Source organism: Saccostrea echinata, unplaced genomic scaffold (assembly GCF_033153115.1).
Source record: "Saccostrea echinata isolate AGI-Se365-2 ecotype Australia unplaced genomic scaffold, CSIRO_AGI_Sech_v1 ptg000002l, whole genome shotgun sequence".
NCBI lineage: Eukaryota > Metazoa > Mollusca > Bivalvia > Ostreida > Ostreidae > Saccostrea > Saccostrea echinata.
Window position 1 is genome coordinate 25,895,528 of NW_026889751.1, and position 16,416 is coordinate 25,911,943.

General features: G+C 33.0%; 1 protein-coding gene across 1 annotated transcript in view; it reads left to right on the forward strand.

The window, feature by feature from the left end:
- The first annotated feature begins 1,235 nt into the window (after positions 1-1,235).
- Positions 1,236-16,416, forward strand: part of LOC133175600 (thrombospondin type-1 domain-containing protein 4-like) — a 61,809-nt gene continuing 46,628 nt past the window's right edge. Inside the window, exons 1-2 of the mRNA XM_061310714.1 lie at positions 1,236-1,255; positions 15,643-15,700. Of these exons, the coding sequence (XP_061166698.1) occupies positions 1,251-1,255; positions 15,643-15,700 (63 nt within the window). The 5' untranslated portion in view covers positions 1,236-1,250. The remainder of the gene's footprint in view (positions 1,256-15,642; positions 15,701-16,416) is intronic.

A 16,416-nucleotide genomic window follows, 5' to 3' on the forward strand; every position in this document is an offset into this window, starting at 1 on the left:
CACATCAGGAGGGTATAACCAATTACCTAGAAATAGCAACAGGAATATAGGGAGAAAAGTATTAAAATATTTCTTTTATATTTGAAAAGGTGGGCCCTTTTCATCTTGATATTTACGGAAATTAAGATAATTTTCTTGAAACGTATCCTAGTAACTTTTTCAATTTATACTACTGTACATAATGATATACAGTACGGGTTCGAGACATCTTAAAATTAAATACATTGTATATGTATTTCTAAAATGTCTGTGCATTTTTATTTATTTATTTATTTTTTTTTTTTATGAAACAGTTTTTTTTTATCTTGTACGTAATTTCATTGTTTCTAATTAATATTTATTTGATCTTACCGCTTATTGGTTTAATATTAACAATCAGTGGTACTAATACTTTGAAGTTTCCATTCTCTTAATCGGCAACCTCACCTAAACTGTTCAAGAAGTCAATCCTGCACGTGTTTTATTGCATTTTGTACTTGATATGGATTAAAAAAAGACACCCTGAGGAAAAATCTAAAATAATCCTGGAAAATTTAAGAAATCAAGGATCAATACTTATCAATCAGTCTGATACTCGCTAAAATGGCAGGAAAGTTTGTTCAGGTATACCCATATTTTCTTTGCTGAATGAATTTATTGTTTCTGGTAAAACTGTATGTATTTATTTTCACATCAAAAAATAAACCCCGATGACTTTTGAGTCCGCTTGTATAAGGACGTGTGTGTATTTAGCCGTATTTTCGATGTAATAGTATTAACATTTTAACTTATTAATACCATAAATTCTAATCTCATGGCCTATCAGAAGATTTAATCAAATTCTTAAACCCCCAAGACTCCTACATAAGTAAATATAAATCTAACACACATTTGGACGATATGAAAAAAATCTTAATCACGCATGCCCGAGATAAAATGATGAGTTCGCTAGACATGTCTTTTTAAACTTTTTGAAGTTTTGACCTCGGCATTCTGTGGATTTCTGACATGCTGGCTTTATAGCTATCTTTGTAAAGGGTGCACGTTCAAGATTTTTGTGCATGTCACATGTTTGACTTTATAAAACTTGTACTCGTACGAGGAATTTATCACGTTTTAATATAACCGTCATTCGACTACTTTGTTCAACATGTGGAGAGAACTTTTATAAATCTAGATTTCTGTTATTAAATCAACTTTATTCATAAAAGTGCACTTACTAAGAAAATATTGGCATTGGAGCTTAAACTATTATAGACGTCGTGGATATTATGAGGTAAGTACAAATATTTTGTAATATTTAAAAAAAAAGGGGGGGGGGGCTTTTATCTAGACTATCAATATATGTACATTCATATATTCCTTTTAATAACATTTATATGTTAGCTACATCCATCAAATTCTTATTTATTTTTCAATCGATTGCCCACTGCAGTGATGATGAGAAAAACCTGATGTGTCGTGATCGATGAATTAAGTAATATGAACCCAATTTGAAGTCAAACAAAGAATGCACCCTTTAAATTAGCTGTCTGTGAAGTTTTCGGTAAATGCTTTTTGAGGGACCTTGTCAATCTCGACACTTTTGGCTTGAACAAATATTACACTCGAAACATGTCAACATTGATCGTGCCTTCAATTTAAGGTTTAACGTTAAAAGAGCGATTCCCCCCAAAATACACCTCTTTCGACGATTCAAGTGGCTGAATAAAAAATATGCAGTTTTCCTCTAAGGTTATTTTGAATGAATTTTTCTTTGTACCACCCTACCATCGGTCCATTTATCCTTTCAAACGGTAGTTATTCTTATGAAATTCATTGCGTGTCATATCGAAAGATTGCGAATAAGGGGGGTATTTGCAGTGCCATAAATTAAGCCGTATTAAAGCCATGTCACTCCATATATACAGTGTACAGTGCTCGGGTTTAAGGTGCAACTCCTAGGATCTACGTGTAAAAGTATGTCAATGAAATTCACAGAGCCATTTGTTGAAGTTTAACGACGGTGTCTCAAATAATACATGTATTATACAACAGCTTAAGATTGTTATACAGAATTTTTTTTATTTTGTAAGACGAGCAGGTACATACATATATTTGAGATTAAAAATATGTAAAAATATACGTCTACTTTTTGTTAAATTGACATTAAATCGAGAAATTCTTTCATTTTATTACCTTTTTTACCAATAATACAGCTGGTGTCAAGTTTCGGTGGTAAATTGTACATAAATATGTGGAAAGCATGAGTTGAAATGTAAATTGAACTTCATCATAACATGTTTTTTTTTTTCTTGAGATAGAATTTCTGCAGTTATTCTTCCGTCGGTGTCTTCCACCTATCTCCCCGCCCCCACTCCCCCCCCCCTTTCACAGCAAAACGTAAAAATAATAGAAATCGATATCCTCCCAAATGCATCTTTTATAATTTTTTTTTTACATTAAAACATTTATAGAACTATACTGGCTATAGTCAGTTGATAGGTATCACCAAAAGTCATCGAATACAAAAATAGCGGATTTTATACAGTCACAATGACATTTACATGTATTTATAATGTCTAATGTCTACATAAAATTTCATCGTTTGCAAGACATACACTAAGATGTGCCTCGGCGATCGATCTCAGTTGCTTTATTAATTCTCTATGCTAAATATTATTTTATATCATGTTCTAAAAATATCACCTCACTTTCAAACAGGTGTAAATGGAGATATAAAAGATCTAAAAATCCGATTGATCTCGGAAGAGACAGAGGAAAGTGTACGAAAATGCACTGCATGAATTGTTTGTTTCTGAGTTTCTTGTCAGTGCAGACGCAAAATATATATCGAAATTGATTTTAAGTTATTGCGTCAGATCGAAATAACGCAAAATTTATTAACGTAAGAGTAATAATGTTGGATCAAGAAATAGAAAATATTCATTCAAGACATTTATTATATAACATTATATTTGCTGCTGTAATTCTAAATGAATCCAGTATTACTTTCATGTATATTTTTAAACATATTTTGTATACACTTTAAAACAACTTATTCATGCGATCTTGATAGAAAACCAAAAGCCCAATCCGGCATGCCAAATATATACAAAAACAATCGTATGCTTTCCACAAACAAACATGTATTGTCCAATATAGTTCTAAAAACGTTTAAAAACATGATAAACGTCTATAACAGGGCCTTATTTTATATATTTTACGTTATTTTTCGTGCATTTTAGAGATTTTAATTTGGTGGTACCTAGGTACAAATTCTTGTTTTGTAGATCCCGTCACGGTAGCTCAGTCGGTAGAGTGCTCGCGGCGTGATCGGAAGGTCGTGTATTCGAATCTCGACCGCGACTGACCTAAACCGATCAAAAAAATAGGTAGCAACTGTTTCTCCGCCAAGCGCTCGGCACTTTGGAGTGAAAGTTGCAGGTCTTTCGGATGAGACCTTAAGAACCGCGGCCTCGTGTCACGGTAGGCGTTGGCACGATAAAGAAACCTCACTGCTCAATGGCCCTGTGTGTCGAGTAAAGGTCTAAATTTGAAGCCCTTCACCGGTACATGTATATGGTGACGTCTCTATATGAGTGAAAAATTCTCGAAAGGGACCTAAACAATGTACAATCAATCAATCTGTTTTGTAGATTATTCGATCAAATATCGGGGTCAAGAAAATGATATCCTTCTTGGACTCTTTAAAATTACCTATCAAAATAAATTTCACTGGTCATTTAATAGTATCAGTTAAATTTGTTGTAAATGACTCAATTTCAAAATAATGCATAAATTGCTTAATTATCTGATTTATCTCGGAGTGTGTGTGTTCCTAAGTTTTATAAATCACAATTGGAAATTAATTAGCCATTCCATTTTTTTTTTCATGTTTAGAGTCCATTTTGATATCAAAAACCTATCTTTCTATCCGGGAAAAAAACATATGCCAGCAGGAATAAAAGCAACATTTTTAGATTAATTATGAAATTTCTTAAAATGCAACTTGTTACAAAATAAAAAAAATAAGTTAAATTAAATTGAAATCCAAATCTTTGGTACAAAACTGCAAAAAAGAATTATGGATGCCGATTCCAATTGAGAAAATTGCGTTGCATGTATATTTGTATGGTTGGACATTTTGGTATATGCATGTGTGCTGTTTTTGTTTGTTTGTTTTATTATTTTCATTAAAATAAAAGTCAAAACCAGTCAGCACACGATTGCTAAACATAAAAAAAAATTAAAAAAAAAATAAAAATTAAACGTGGAATGGACTTAATAAAATTGTATGCATTAATTGCCTGATTATCTCGGCTTGTACGTGTTCCTTTAAGTTTTAAAAATCAGAAATGAGATATTTGTTAATTAAGAAAATGTTCTTGGAAGTTTATCGTAATTATATTTTCAAAACATCCAAATATCTTATAAGACAGATAATATCTGAACAATATACATATTCAGCAATCTTGTCCTTTTAAAGTTGATTGGTTCCTTATTTGGAGCTACAAAATATTTTTTACACGAGTTTTGGTTGTGCATTATTTCAGACATTGACAAATATTAAATGTAGAATTCATTATTGCAATCCTTTAAAAAAATCTGTATTAGTTTTCAATTCTAATTCTCTTTAAAGCACATTTATTGAGTTATGCCGTTGCATATGTAAAGCCCACTCTAGAATCACCCTTGTGATTTGAGACACCCCCGTCCCCCAACACCACCCAAGTACACTACTGCATCTTCTGTTTAATGATTAATCGATTAAGCAAATTAAACCAATGGTTCAGATATCTGCTTCTGTGGGTTTTTTTTTTTTGGTTTTTGTTTGGTTTTGTTTTTTTTTTTTTTTTTTGTTTGTTTGTTTGTTTGTTTTTTTGGTGGCTACAGCGCTAGCTCGCCTATCTTTTTAAAAGATAAGCTTGTTTGAAAAGTACATGTACAATATTCCTATTTCTTTTCAACAATTTAATAGGATAATTGTTTTTAATTAAATTGAGCCAAAAGATTATATGTTTTGGTGTTTCTGCTGTATTGAAAGTTTAAGTAGTGTTTGTAGTGTATTCTATCGCGCCGTGACAAGTTTTCATGTGTTTTACAGGGGATTGAATGTTGTAGATGTCTAATGGATTTCTTGAAGAAAATTACATTAAATACTTTTTTAAAAAAAAATTGTCAGTAAAAAATCAAAAATTTTACTGCAAAAGGTGTAATTTTAAGCGTACTCTATCGTCAACACATGTACGATTTATATAAATCTAATTATCCTGCATAAAGGTGTTTTTAATATCAAATATGTGTGGCATGTTAGTATCCGTGCCTATCCAGGCTACTTCAAATGATATCTGTGCAAAGCACGGGCTTGTGTGGCTTTTTGGTCGAATAATATTTTCATAAGAATTGTGTATGTCCCTAGCCCAGAGCATTTTCCAGGTGCTAAATTTATAAGAAAATCAATTTTTTCCACAACTGTCCGAGGCTTTCAATCCTATTACAAAGTTTTAAAATTCCGACTGACTCTTTAAAATGAATTCAAAATATTTTTTAATATTCTGTCTGCAAACATTTTGCCTACATATTTAGCTTAAAACACATTAAAAACAAACACTAGAAACGAGTAAGATTACTTGAGAGGCATTTACCAGAATTTACAAATACGGGTGCTTAGAATGTATTTATGTCTCATTATCTACTTGAGAAAAATCTTTTTCCTCATTTTTATTTTGAAAATTAATTTAAATGAACTTATGCACTGAAATTGCATTGTATTTTCTTTAGAAATTTCAAAAGAAATTTAACAAAATTGAAAATCTGCTATTCACATTGTATAGTTTTTTTTCCTTGTGTGTGGTTAATCTCTTTTGTGACTTCTTGTAATAGTAGGACCCACTGTCGTAACACCTGTTCGGAGTATCAAGTAAGACGCTTACGGCAGTACAGGGTATTTAGTTAAACCTTGGATTCGTGAATAAAAGAAGCGCTCGCAACGAAAGTTTATTCTTTATTAACTTTGGTAATTCAATTCTATAGTCTTTATAACCTTGACTTTCCTTATTAAAGTTAATCTTAGGGATCCTTAAAATCTGGGAAAGTCGCTTCTGGTAAAGCATTAAGCATAAAAAAAAAAATTCAAAGTTCCATGGTACATTTTTTTTCCATTTGACTGATAAATTGCATGTCAAAGATGCTTCGAATAAGTTAGTCTTTACAAATAACTTCAATTTATTAATATTTCAAAGAATGCAAGGACGTTTCCACTTTAACAGATCTGAGATTTAATGATTGCGACACTTGACCCAAACATGTAAATCAACATCTGCAGCATGGACAGGTATTGTCAAAGTAACTCGTCCAGAGATTTATTCGGCTATTAATTTCAGGAGCAAAACAAACAATTGATACTGTGATCGATTTTCTTAATGGAAATATTTACTTTTCTCCCAAATTTCTCACAACAGGAAGATTAACGTATTTTCTTAGTTTGGTCGTATGGTTCCTTCTTTGTCCAACAAGCCCGCGACATTGACATACCATTTATCATTAAGGTATGTCAATGGGTGTTTTTCTCTTCTGGTGGAAGGAGGGTTGGATTGAAACCTTTTCATTTTGAGCAAGCAAGTTTTGAGCATCCGCTTCTACGTCTCTAATGCTCATACATTTATGAATAGGTGACAAAACATTTTCTTTTCTTGAGGAAAAAAGGCAATGCTACTTCAAACATGGAATCTTTAATATTTGGTTTCGATAAATGGACACCGCCTTCGTATTAAAGGTATACGTCTTTTCGGCATTACGCAGGTCTCCCATAAGTGAATTTTATGTCTGTCAATTTTTCTGATGCTATCGAGCGCCGAGCATAAAATTACTTAGTCCGTCTATTTAAACATCAATAAGGCAGGAAAATTGAAATAATTTTATCTAAATCATCATTAAAGTGGTGATGTGTCGTTAATGGCATTTTATCTGATCACAAAGAAAGGATGGCAGGAAACTTGATGCCGCCAGACATCATAAATATATTACAGTTTATACACTTCCAAGGTCAACTACCGCAAAGTGACAAAATGAACTTTGTCACAGAGGGGTTTTTTTTTTCAGTTGCGCTGCATGGTCATTCATTGAATATTTTACCTCACTGTAATGAACTAGGCACGTAACACTTGAATGAATTTGGTCGTATAATTAGGCAACTTTAAGAGATTGCTGTACAGCAATAGAAAGTAAAACTCCCCCCACCCCAACCCCTCTCTCTCTCCTTGAACAGAAGAACACGACACACCCTCTCTCTAATAGGATGCAATACCACAACAGGATATGACAGATTCGAAAGAAGTTTCTATTTCAGTATATAGAAATATCAAAGGTTGTATACACGTCAAGAATTCTATATTCATGTGGTTTTACCTTTTAAAAAAAAGGAAACAACGAAAATGTTCCAATGTTTTTTCAGAGTTAGAAGTTAATAAGAGACACTGTATGGGCGTGTTGATTCGATCCCAGACGTTAATTCTTTACTACAGGTTCCTGATTTGTATCTATCCGGGGACTGTTTACTATAATAACACAATATGTCTGTACAAACAAGAACCAGGCCGAACACACAAGACACTGTTTATTTGGTAGACGACACTTTTCTTTTCGGGTATAAAGGACCACATAGTAATATTTTTGTTTCCAACTGATTCCATTTTTGCCATTTACAGATATGCCTGTATTTTTCATTGATCCTATGTGGAATAGATAATTTGATGTAGTTTTTGATTAATGACACTGGCATAATTTGAATGGTTATATGACAAAACTTTACTAAGTTCTTAAAAGGACCAGATGACGTTATTTTGGTCGAGATTGTTTGGACTGTCTTTAACGTCAATCCGATATTATGTCTCTCATTAAACACCTGGACATTACATAGTAGTTTAGTCATCTGTCAGACATTGATATTTCATCCAAAAATACACATTTTAAGTTTTCTTTATTGCTAATAATTTTTCTTTAAAAATGAACCAGAGAATTTGTTAAAACCTTTAAAACAGACTTCTGTCAAAATTATGTAATGAATTAATCTTTGATGGCGAAACCTATTTTAAAGAATTTTATTGTGTCCTCTCCAACTTTGTAAAGCTGACTTAAGGTATTTCCACTCTCATATGACGTCATAAATGTAGGTTTTCTCAAAATCTTTGATTAAACTTTGTGCCCGATAGAAATGTATCTTTCGGGGGAATGTTTTTCCCATAAGCATATTTTAATAATGTAATAATAACATTTTCTATAGTATTCAAATATTTATTATTCAATTGTGCATAAGGGCAATAACTCTTCTTATTGCATATGCTTCATGTATATTTTCTCTATACTAATATTATACCTTGATTGTAATAGAAATCCGTATGCTTCTCAAAGAATTTGTTTAAAACAGTAAATTGAACGAAGCACTCCCAAATATTTGGTACCATTAGAAGAGAAACATTGTTTCCTTTTGACATTATTTGAGTTGAACCCACAAACGAAAACATATTACTTTCTGCAAAGTGTGGATTGAACTATAGATTGCTATATATACATGAACAATAAGTATGCTGTCCATATCGTAATTAATATTTTAATATTTACATTTCCAAATATTTTTTCTTAAGATTCTTTGCAAATTGGAATAATGTTCATTTTCTCATGAACTACCATGGATGAGCATGAATATCTCCATTGTTACGTCATAATACCGTACTTGACGTCAAAACTATAGTGCAAACTGTTTTGCTTTAAAAATGACAGTTGAATGGCGTAATTTGTGGCAACTCATCAGAAAAATAATGTAAATATAAGAAATGAATTTAATTTTTGAAGATTCATGAGGTACATGAACTACAACGCTTCACGCCGGCATATTTATCATGAAGCGCTAACGCGCTTCATGAAATATGCCGGCGTGAAGCGTCGTAGTTCATGTCCTCATGAATCTTCAAAAATTAAATTCATTTCTTAAATGAATTCATTTATATATAAAATTGTAATTAAATACATGTCCTAAGAAAAAGTACATGTGACTCCTTGACCAATATAACCAAATCATTTTCGACCCAGCCCTTTTTTCTCAATGAAAAAAATGTAAATGATGTACTGAAATGATATAACAGGGCATTCTCTTCATTCTTGTCCACCATAAATATTTAAGTCAATGTACTTTACGGGAAAACACATATTTGGCCCCTACTGCTTACTGAAATTACGAAAAGATGAACCCACGTCATACAGATGTTTAAAAGCCGGCGAGGTAGTAATTGTAGTCTAAGAGCCGGTCATCGCGACACGATCGACAGTAAATAGTCACCATCAACCAGGTAAATAGCAGGTAGCTGATTTGATGATGTGTATTGGGATGTAAGACCATGTCGAGATATGCAAGGAATAATACTATGTCTTGGTCACCCAGCATTCCCAGGTAGGCTTTTGAATTTCATAGCTTATATAGGTTTAAACGTTAATCTACTTTTGGTGGTCAGGGATATGTCAAAGGTAGATTATGGTGATATAAAAAATAATAAAAACGCATTATGATACTGTAGATCAGTGCATGAGAATTAGTTTGCATTTTTTTTTTTAAACGAACCAAATATAAGACGTTAGCTTTAAGTGCCTGTCTGCAGATTTTTATCATCGAGTAAAGTGCAAACATAAATTTACAGAAATTTTGACGTAATACAATTCTTCTTCAATGTTTTCAAAGGAAACAAGACTTTAAATTAGACATAGAATTGTATTTTAAAATGATTTTAAAGTTTAGGTCAACGTAAGAAAATTGATTTTTTTTTCATGTATTTTTTTTTCGATGTTTTTATTTTTGCATTCTTTATCATAATGTCGCTTATTTATTTTCAATCTGAGTGAAGTTAAGGTGAAAAAAAGAAATGATCACGTGGCAATTTGACATGTAAAATGTCTTCAAATTGAAAATTTATAAACGACAGTGATATATAAAACCATAAAAGTTGGGTCAAAAGGTTCTGCATATAAACTTTTTTCCCCTATTGGTTGTGAAATCAGTTTAAATTTTTCTCTACAAATAATTTTCGCATAACTGTGTCAAAAGTGTGAAATATATTATCATGATGTATCGCCTTCATACCTACTTAAATGAAAATGTCATGTCACATAGACCTGTTGTTTCTACTTAATTAAGTGTAATTAGTTCTACATTACTAGGTTTGTCGGCTGCCCACGTTGTCCATATTTGGCTAGGTTCGTTATTTTCTGATTCCATCAAGGGGTACATACATGTACATGTAGTCCTACAAAAGGGAGATAAGCATATTATCATTATATCAGGTTACTTTTTACAATAAAAACATTTTCATTTCATACCTCGCAGAGAAATGTTACTGATGCTGTGTAACTGTCATATGTATACATGTACATTAATTTTTAGAACCCCCTACCCCCACCCGCACCCTCCCCCCCCCCCCCCCAAAAAAAAAAATATATTATGGCCAGCAGTCATTACAGATTATGCCTTTCACTAATTTACAATTTTTCAATATTTTTAATGAGTACATGACTAATAAGTCATGTTCTCATTTTCAATTGAAGATCGTAAATTCTGTGAAAGACAATTACATAATCTAAGAGACTTTTTACAGACCAAGTCATTAAACAGCAACAAGTTTTGGAATTTTTACGTCAATTTTATACATGTCCGTACAATTTGTAGAAGACACGTGTATCTTAAATATGTAAAGTTTGTCATTTTAACCGTCGTCCAATGGTGCCGGTAAATCAATAAGTGCCTTTGTGTGTAGATTGGATTACCATCCCCGAGGGTCGAGGACAGTAGTAGGGGATATAATTAATTTTATTATCACTTACAGATCATAGCACAAAGTAATGAAATAAAGCATCAACGGTCAAACTGACCCTAAAACCAACGGGTGAAGATCATTCAACTTTTGGTACCAGGTCAATGATCGATTCTCTTATGCATCTAATCTTTATTCTTGTTTTTCAAATTAATTCAAAGATGCTCAGTAAAGGAATATAACAGACTTTGTGCAAATCTGATTACAAATTGAAAAGCAATCAATATTGATTATATGACTATTTCCAACTTTAAATCAAAAAATTATTTTAAAACAATCCGTATCAATATAATCAAATAGGCATATGATTTATCTACATATACATGTATACATGCCCTTAGAATGTTGTTAGTCCATTAGGGACAAATATACGAGGCACATAACTTTTTGGGAGCCAAACGCACTTGTTTCCTTTGAAGTTGAAAGTTGAAGTTGAAATATAGTAGGGTGAGATCTTCTTTGAGTCACTCTTGCAAAAAGAAATCTATATATATTCAGGAAGTAAGACAACTCCGTTGTTTTTGCGAGAAAAGAAACCTTTGTTTATGCTTTGAAAATAATCATAAAAATGCGTCGCACATCGCGTGTCAAATAAAGTTCTCAAGGAAGACGGTGTATACATGTTTAATCCGAGAGAAAGAACAAACTTTAAAAAAATTATACCCACGGGTTAAACTAACAGTTTTAAGAAAACAACTTTTTTTCTACATAATGTATAAAACTGTTTTGTCATATGATACATGTAGGTTGTAAAATTATAAAACTTCATGTAGCCTTTATGTATCTTTTAAAAAAACAATGTAGATCAAGGGCCCTTTTTGACCTTTTTTTGGGTGAAACTCAGAAAAAGTAATACAGGCACGTTGTGTCATTTTTGAAGGAGGGGGGGGGGGGTGGCAACCAGAGAAAAAATGTTTGATAACTTGACAACTTACCTGAAAAAAAAATTGACTAGAAAAAAAGGAAACTTTTTCGTAGGAGGAGCTGGGGGCTGTAGGTTCCAACTTTTACCACAAACAAATTTTATTGATACGTTACCATGGGACGATTTGACTACAGGGCAACAGAAAAGGGGAAAACCTCCCTTTCAATGAACATTTTCAACAATTAAAGGAAACGATTTGGAAGAAGTGGTGAGGGGGGGGGGGCAATACCAAAATAAAAAGGACCCCCTTAGTTTGTCCCTCTCCGAAAGTTTTAAATAGAGGAGATTTATATGTGAAAATAAATTTAAGTACCATGATAAACAATTTCTGGCTTTGAATTGCCCTTTTTCTGCACAGTTGGATATGGGGCTTAACTGGAATATAGTTAAATTCTGACATTATACAGTAAATATCCAGTCAACCAATCTGCATGGAGATACTGCAGCTAAATCGACAAACAATGTGGCCAAAAATACCTCGACCGTCACCTGGTTTCTGGAGGGTCTGGGAGAAATGCCAACTTCCCTAAATTAACTTTTTTTTTTTTTAGAAATGGGTGCCACTTTGGTTGGTTCTGGTGCATTGTGGAGGTCATCCCCCCCAATATTTGATTTACAAAATCTAACAGGTTTACTTTAAACAGAAGACTAATGAATTCATTCCTTTTAAAAAGGATATTTTTTATTCTTCAAAAAGGTGGGGGAGGGGGAGATGGGGGAGCGATCGCACCATTCGTTCACCTCCCCCTCCCCCTTTCGATGGCTTGAATGTACTTCCGCGCGTTTTAAATTTTAAAACTTCGCCTTCGAAGATGTTTCAATATTCACCGGTTAGAACGGTACATTCGGGGTGGCGGCACCGAGGCGAGGAAAACATCAACACGGTGAATAAACCTGATTTTTTTTCATATATTTAAACGTGTTAGATCAGAAAATTGTATTGTACGGAAGAGAGCAAATATCAACCTACCTCTGACCGTTTAAAGCAGCCTATAAGAGTGCTCCGCTTTCTTAAACACTCCTCCTCACTTTTCGGGGTATTAACGTTTTCGACTTTTGACACGATATTCTGTTTCAAAATTGACCTCAGAAGGGTTTTTTTCCTTATATCTTAAACAGTAATAAAGTAATACGATGGAATAAACTTCAATCTTACTTTAAAAGGCAATATATTTGACTAATTAAGCCAATTTAGGCTTCAAACTCGATGCGACGCTCGGGGTGGCGGTTTCTGTGTCTTGCGGGGTGGCAGCATGTCTGAGAAATAGGGATTATTTTTTCATGCAGCGTTCTCCTGGCCCACTTTCGAGACGAAAAAAGATTCAGATCTCATAGAAGAATTAAGATTATGTCATGGCACGATGTTATTTCGCCATAAAGTGGCTATGTCAAACTTTAAGAAGTATATTTTTTTTATATAATTTAAAGACCGGAATGAACAAGGAATGGACACTATATTATGATAGTAGTGTGTTGCTAATATTGGTATTACTTTATACAGTTCCTACATTTAAGTTTTGAACAGAAGTCCAAGTTAAGCAGAATAATCAAGATAATTACAATCAATGTTTATATACACATATATCAATCCTTGTTGTTGTCCCCACAATAAAAAAAAAAAATAATAATAAAAATAAAAATAAACAACTGAATGACTGTTGAATTATTTATTATTAATTATGTCCCGAGTAAACAGATTATCACAATAAATAATTCAACAGTCATTCAGTTGTTTATTTTTATTTTTATTATTATTATTTTTTTTTTATTGTGGGGACAACAACAAGGATTGATATATGTGTATATAAACATTGATTGTAATTATCTTGATTATTCTGCTTAACTTCGACTTCTGTTCAAAACTGAAATGTAGGAATAGTATAAAGTAATACTAATATTAACAACACACTACTATCATTATATAGTGCCCATTCCTTGTTCATTCTGGTCTTTATATTGTAACGGGACTGCCTAGGGGTTAGTCCCATACATAATCCGAGTTCGGAAGGATAAAAGAATAACAAGAATTTCAGTGTTTAAGGAATTAGATTTTATATTCTGTTGAGATAACAATCATGTAAAACAAACGTAAAAGATATGAAATAATTTCACATAAGATTCAAGAATATGATAATTACCATTTTTAGCCCCGGTCCCCGAAATACGTCTAATCGATAATTAATAATAATGTGGACTGCTGCTGATTAAACAAATGCACATATATATAACAATAATAAATCCCGGCCGGGTACTACAGACCCGGGCGCGCCTAACCCGGACGGGTTATAAACAAAGGGAAATAACTCAATACAACAAGTAAAGACAAATAGGGGGAAATATGAATGAAATATGGCACATATAAAATATATACATGCACAATTAAATACACACAAAACCATCACAAAATTATAAAAAATATACTTCTTAAAGTTTGACATAGCCACTTTATAGCGAAATAACATCGTGCCATGACATAATCTTAATTCTTCTAAGAGATCTGAATCTTTTTTCGTCTCGAAAGTGGGTCAGGAGAACGCTGCATGAAAAAATAATCCCTATTTCTCAGACATGCTGCCACCCCGCAAGACACAGAAACCGCCACCCCGAGCGTCGCATCGAGTTTGAAGCCTAAATTGGCTTAATTAGTCAAATATATTGCCTTTTAAAGTAAGATTGAAGTTTATTCCATCGTATTACTTTATTACTGTTTAAGATATAAGGAAAAAACGCTTCTGGGGTCAATTTTGAAACAGAATATCGTGTCAAAAGTCGAAAACGTTAATACCCCGAAAAGTGAGGAGGAGTGTTTGAGAAAACGGAGCACTCTTATAGGCTGCTTTAAACGGTCAGAGGTAGGTTGATATTTGCTCTCTTCCGTACAATACAATTTTCTGATCTAACACGTCTAAACATATGAAAAAAAATTCAGGTTTATTCACCGTGTTGATGTTTTCCTCGCCTCGGTGCCGCCACCCCGAGTCACGCATTGCCGCCACCCCGAATGTACCGTTCTAACCGGTGATATTGTACACACATACTTTCATCAACTCGGAGATATGATACTCCTTCAGAACATCATATACTGATAAATTTAAAGAAGGTCGCATTGTCGGTGAAATGTGACGAGGTGTATCTCTTTTGTGAAAAACAAGAGGCAAAGCTAACAGCTACTGTTTGTTAAGGGTAGTCCTACCAACCCAGATCGCCTCTCAGTGTGAGGGCAAATCGACACCTATAAGGTATCTGGTCTACCTGGTATTTTGTACATAGGTCGCATTAAATCACCCAAATTGTTAACATTTAGAATATGTAAGGTATGCTAAACTCACAAGTACAGTGGTGTTTTTTTCCCCAGTATACATGCATGCATGACAAAATAAAAGCCTGAATTCGGATGGAATTTTTATGTGCTAGTTTCATCCGTTGCATTAATTTTTATATTTGTATATCTATTTAGTCCCACTGTTGCATTAATTTTTATATTTCTAGTTTTATACCTATATTTAGTATACATGTATTGTCAGTATCAAAGTATTTGATCCATGCAGTTAATGGTTTGTAAAGCCTGAAAGCACATGTAAAGCTCCTCCCCCTCCTCCTTAGTGTTTTTGGTGATTTTGTCAGACACAAATGTCTTTAACTACTGTAAAAAATTTACACCAAGCAAAAATTCTTATAAATTTTACTTCCTTAAAATTGTAGGTTTTCGTATAAGCGTGTAAGCGCCGCAGCAGTATCTTTTAACAATTTGTTAAAACAAATTACTAATTTGTTATAACAAGTTGATAATTTGTTATAACGAATTAATAAAAGATACGGCTGCGGTCCTAATACGCTTCCATATTTTCGTCAGTAGCTACATGTATGATTAATTTATTGTTGATTGATTGATTGATTTAGAGTCCATTGGAAGCTGCTATTCTCTCTAACGGTCCTGCTGAAGTTGTCGTTTGCACAGGTAAGGGTGGCTAAGTTTGAAATTCTGATCACGCTCTAAAGAAAAAGAAGGGCTTCAGAGAATACTTATGTTACATTAAAGTTTTAGAATTCAGAGAATTTAAAACTAACTTGTTATAGTTAGTTTTAAATTCTCTGAATTCTAAAACTTTAATGTAACACTTAAATATACATCGATAATTAGCACTACTTGTCTGTAAATCAAAGCCAACTTTTTCAGTATAACAGTTTAGCAAGCTTATGACAAACAATGTCAATTTGAATTTAATGTAGTCAGTAATATGTCGTTGACCTAATTTTTATTTATTTATTTTGTCATTTGTCTTGAAATGCGAGTTTGATTATTAATATACCAGAGCATTGCTATGTCAACAAACATATGTAATTGATTCATGAGTCAGACGAAAATAGAAAAGTTCAAGTCCTGCAACAGCCAGTTTTGAAATAAAATAAGATACAAGTGTATGTATAGTGATTTCACGACTGCATTGTAAAAACAAAACAAAGATCAATAGAAACGATATTTCCAATCGAACATTGCCCTACCCATTCAGTGCAATAGTCCGAGTTTCCTTTGGCACTTCCTCCGCATAGTAGAAGTACGTGATAAACATTGAAGTCTGTTTACTGTCTACAAACATGCTGTGTCAAGAGGCCCCATATTCTTTAACACTCACGCCAGAAACAGATTCGTTTCGACAAATATCTGTAGATATT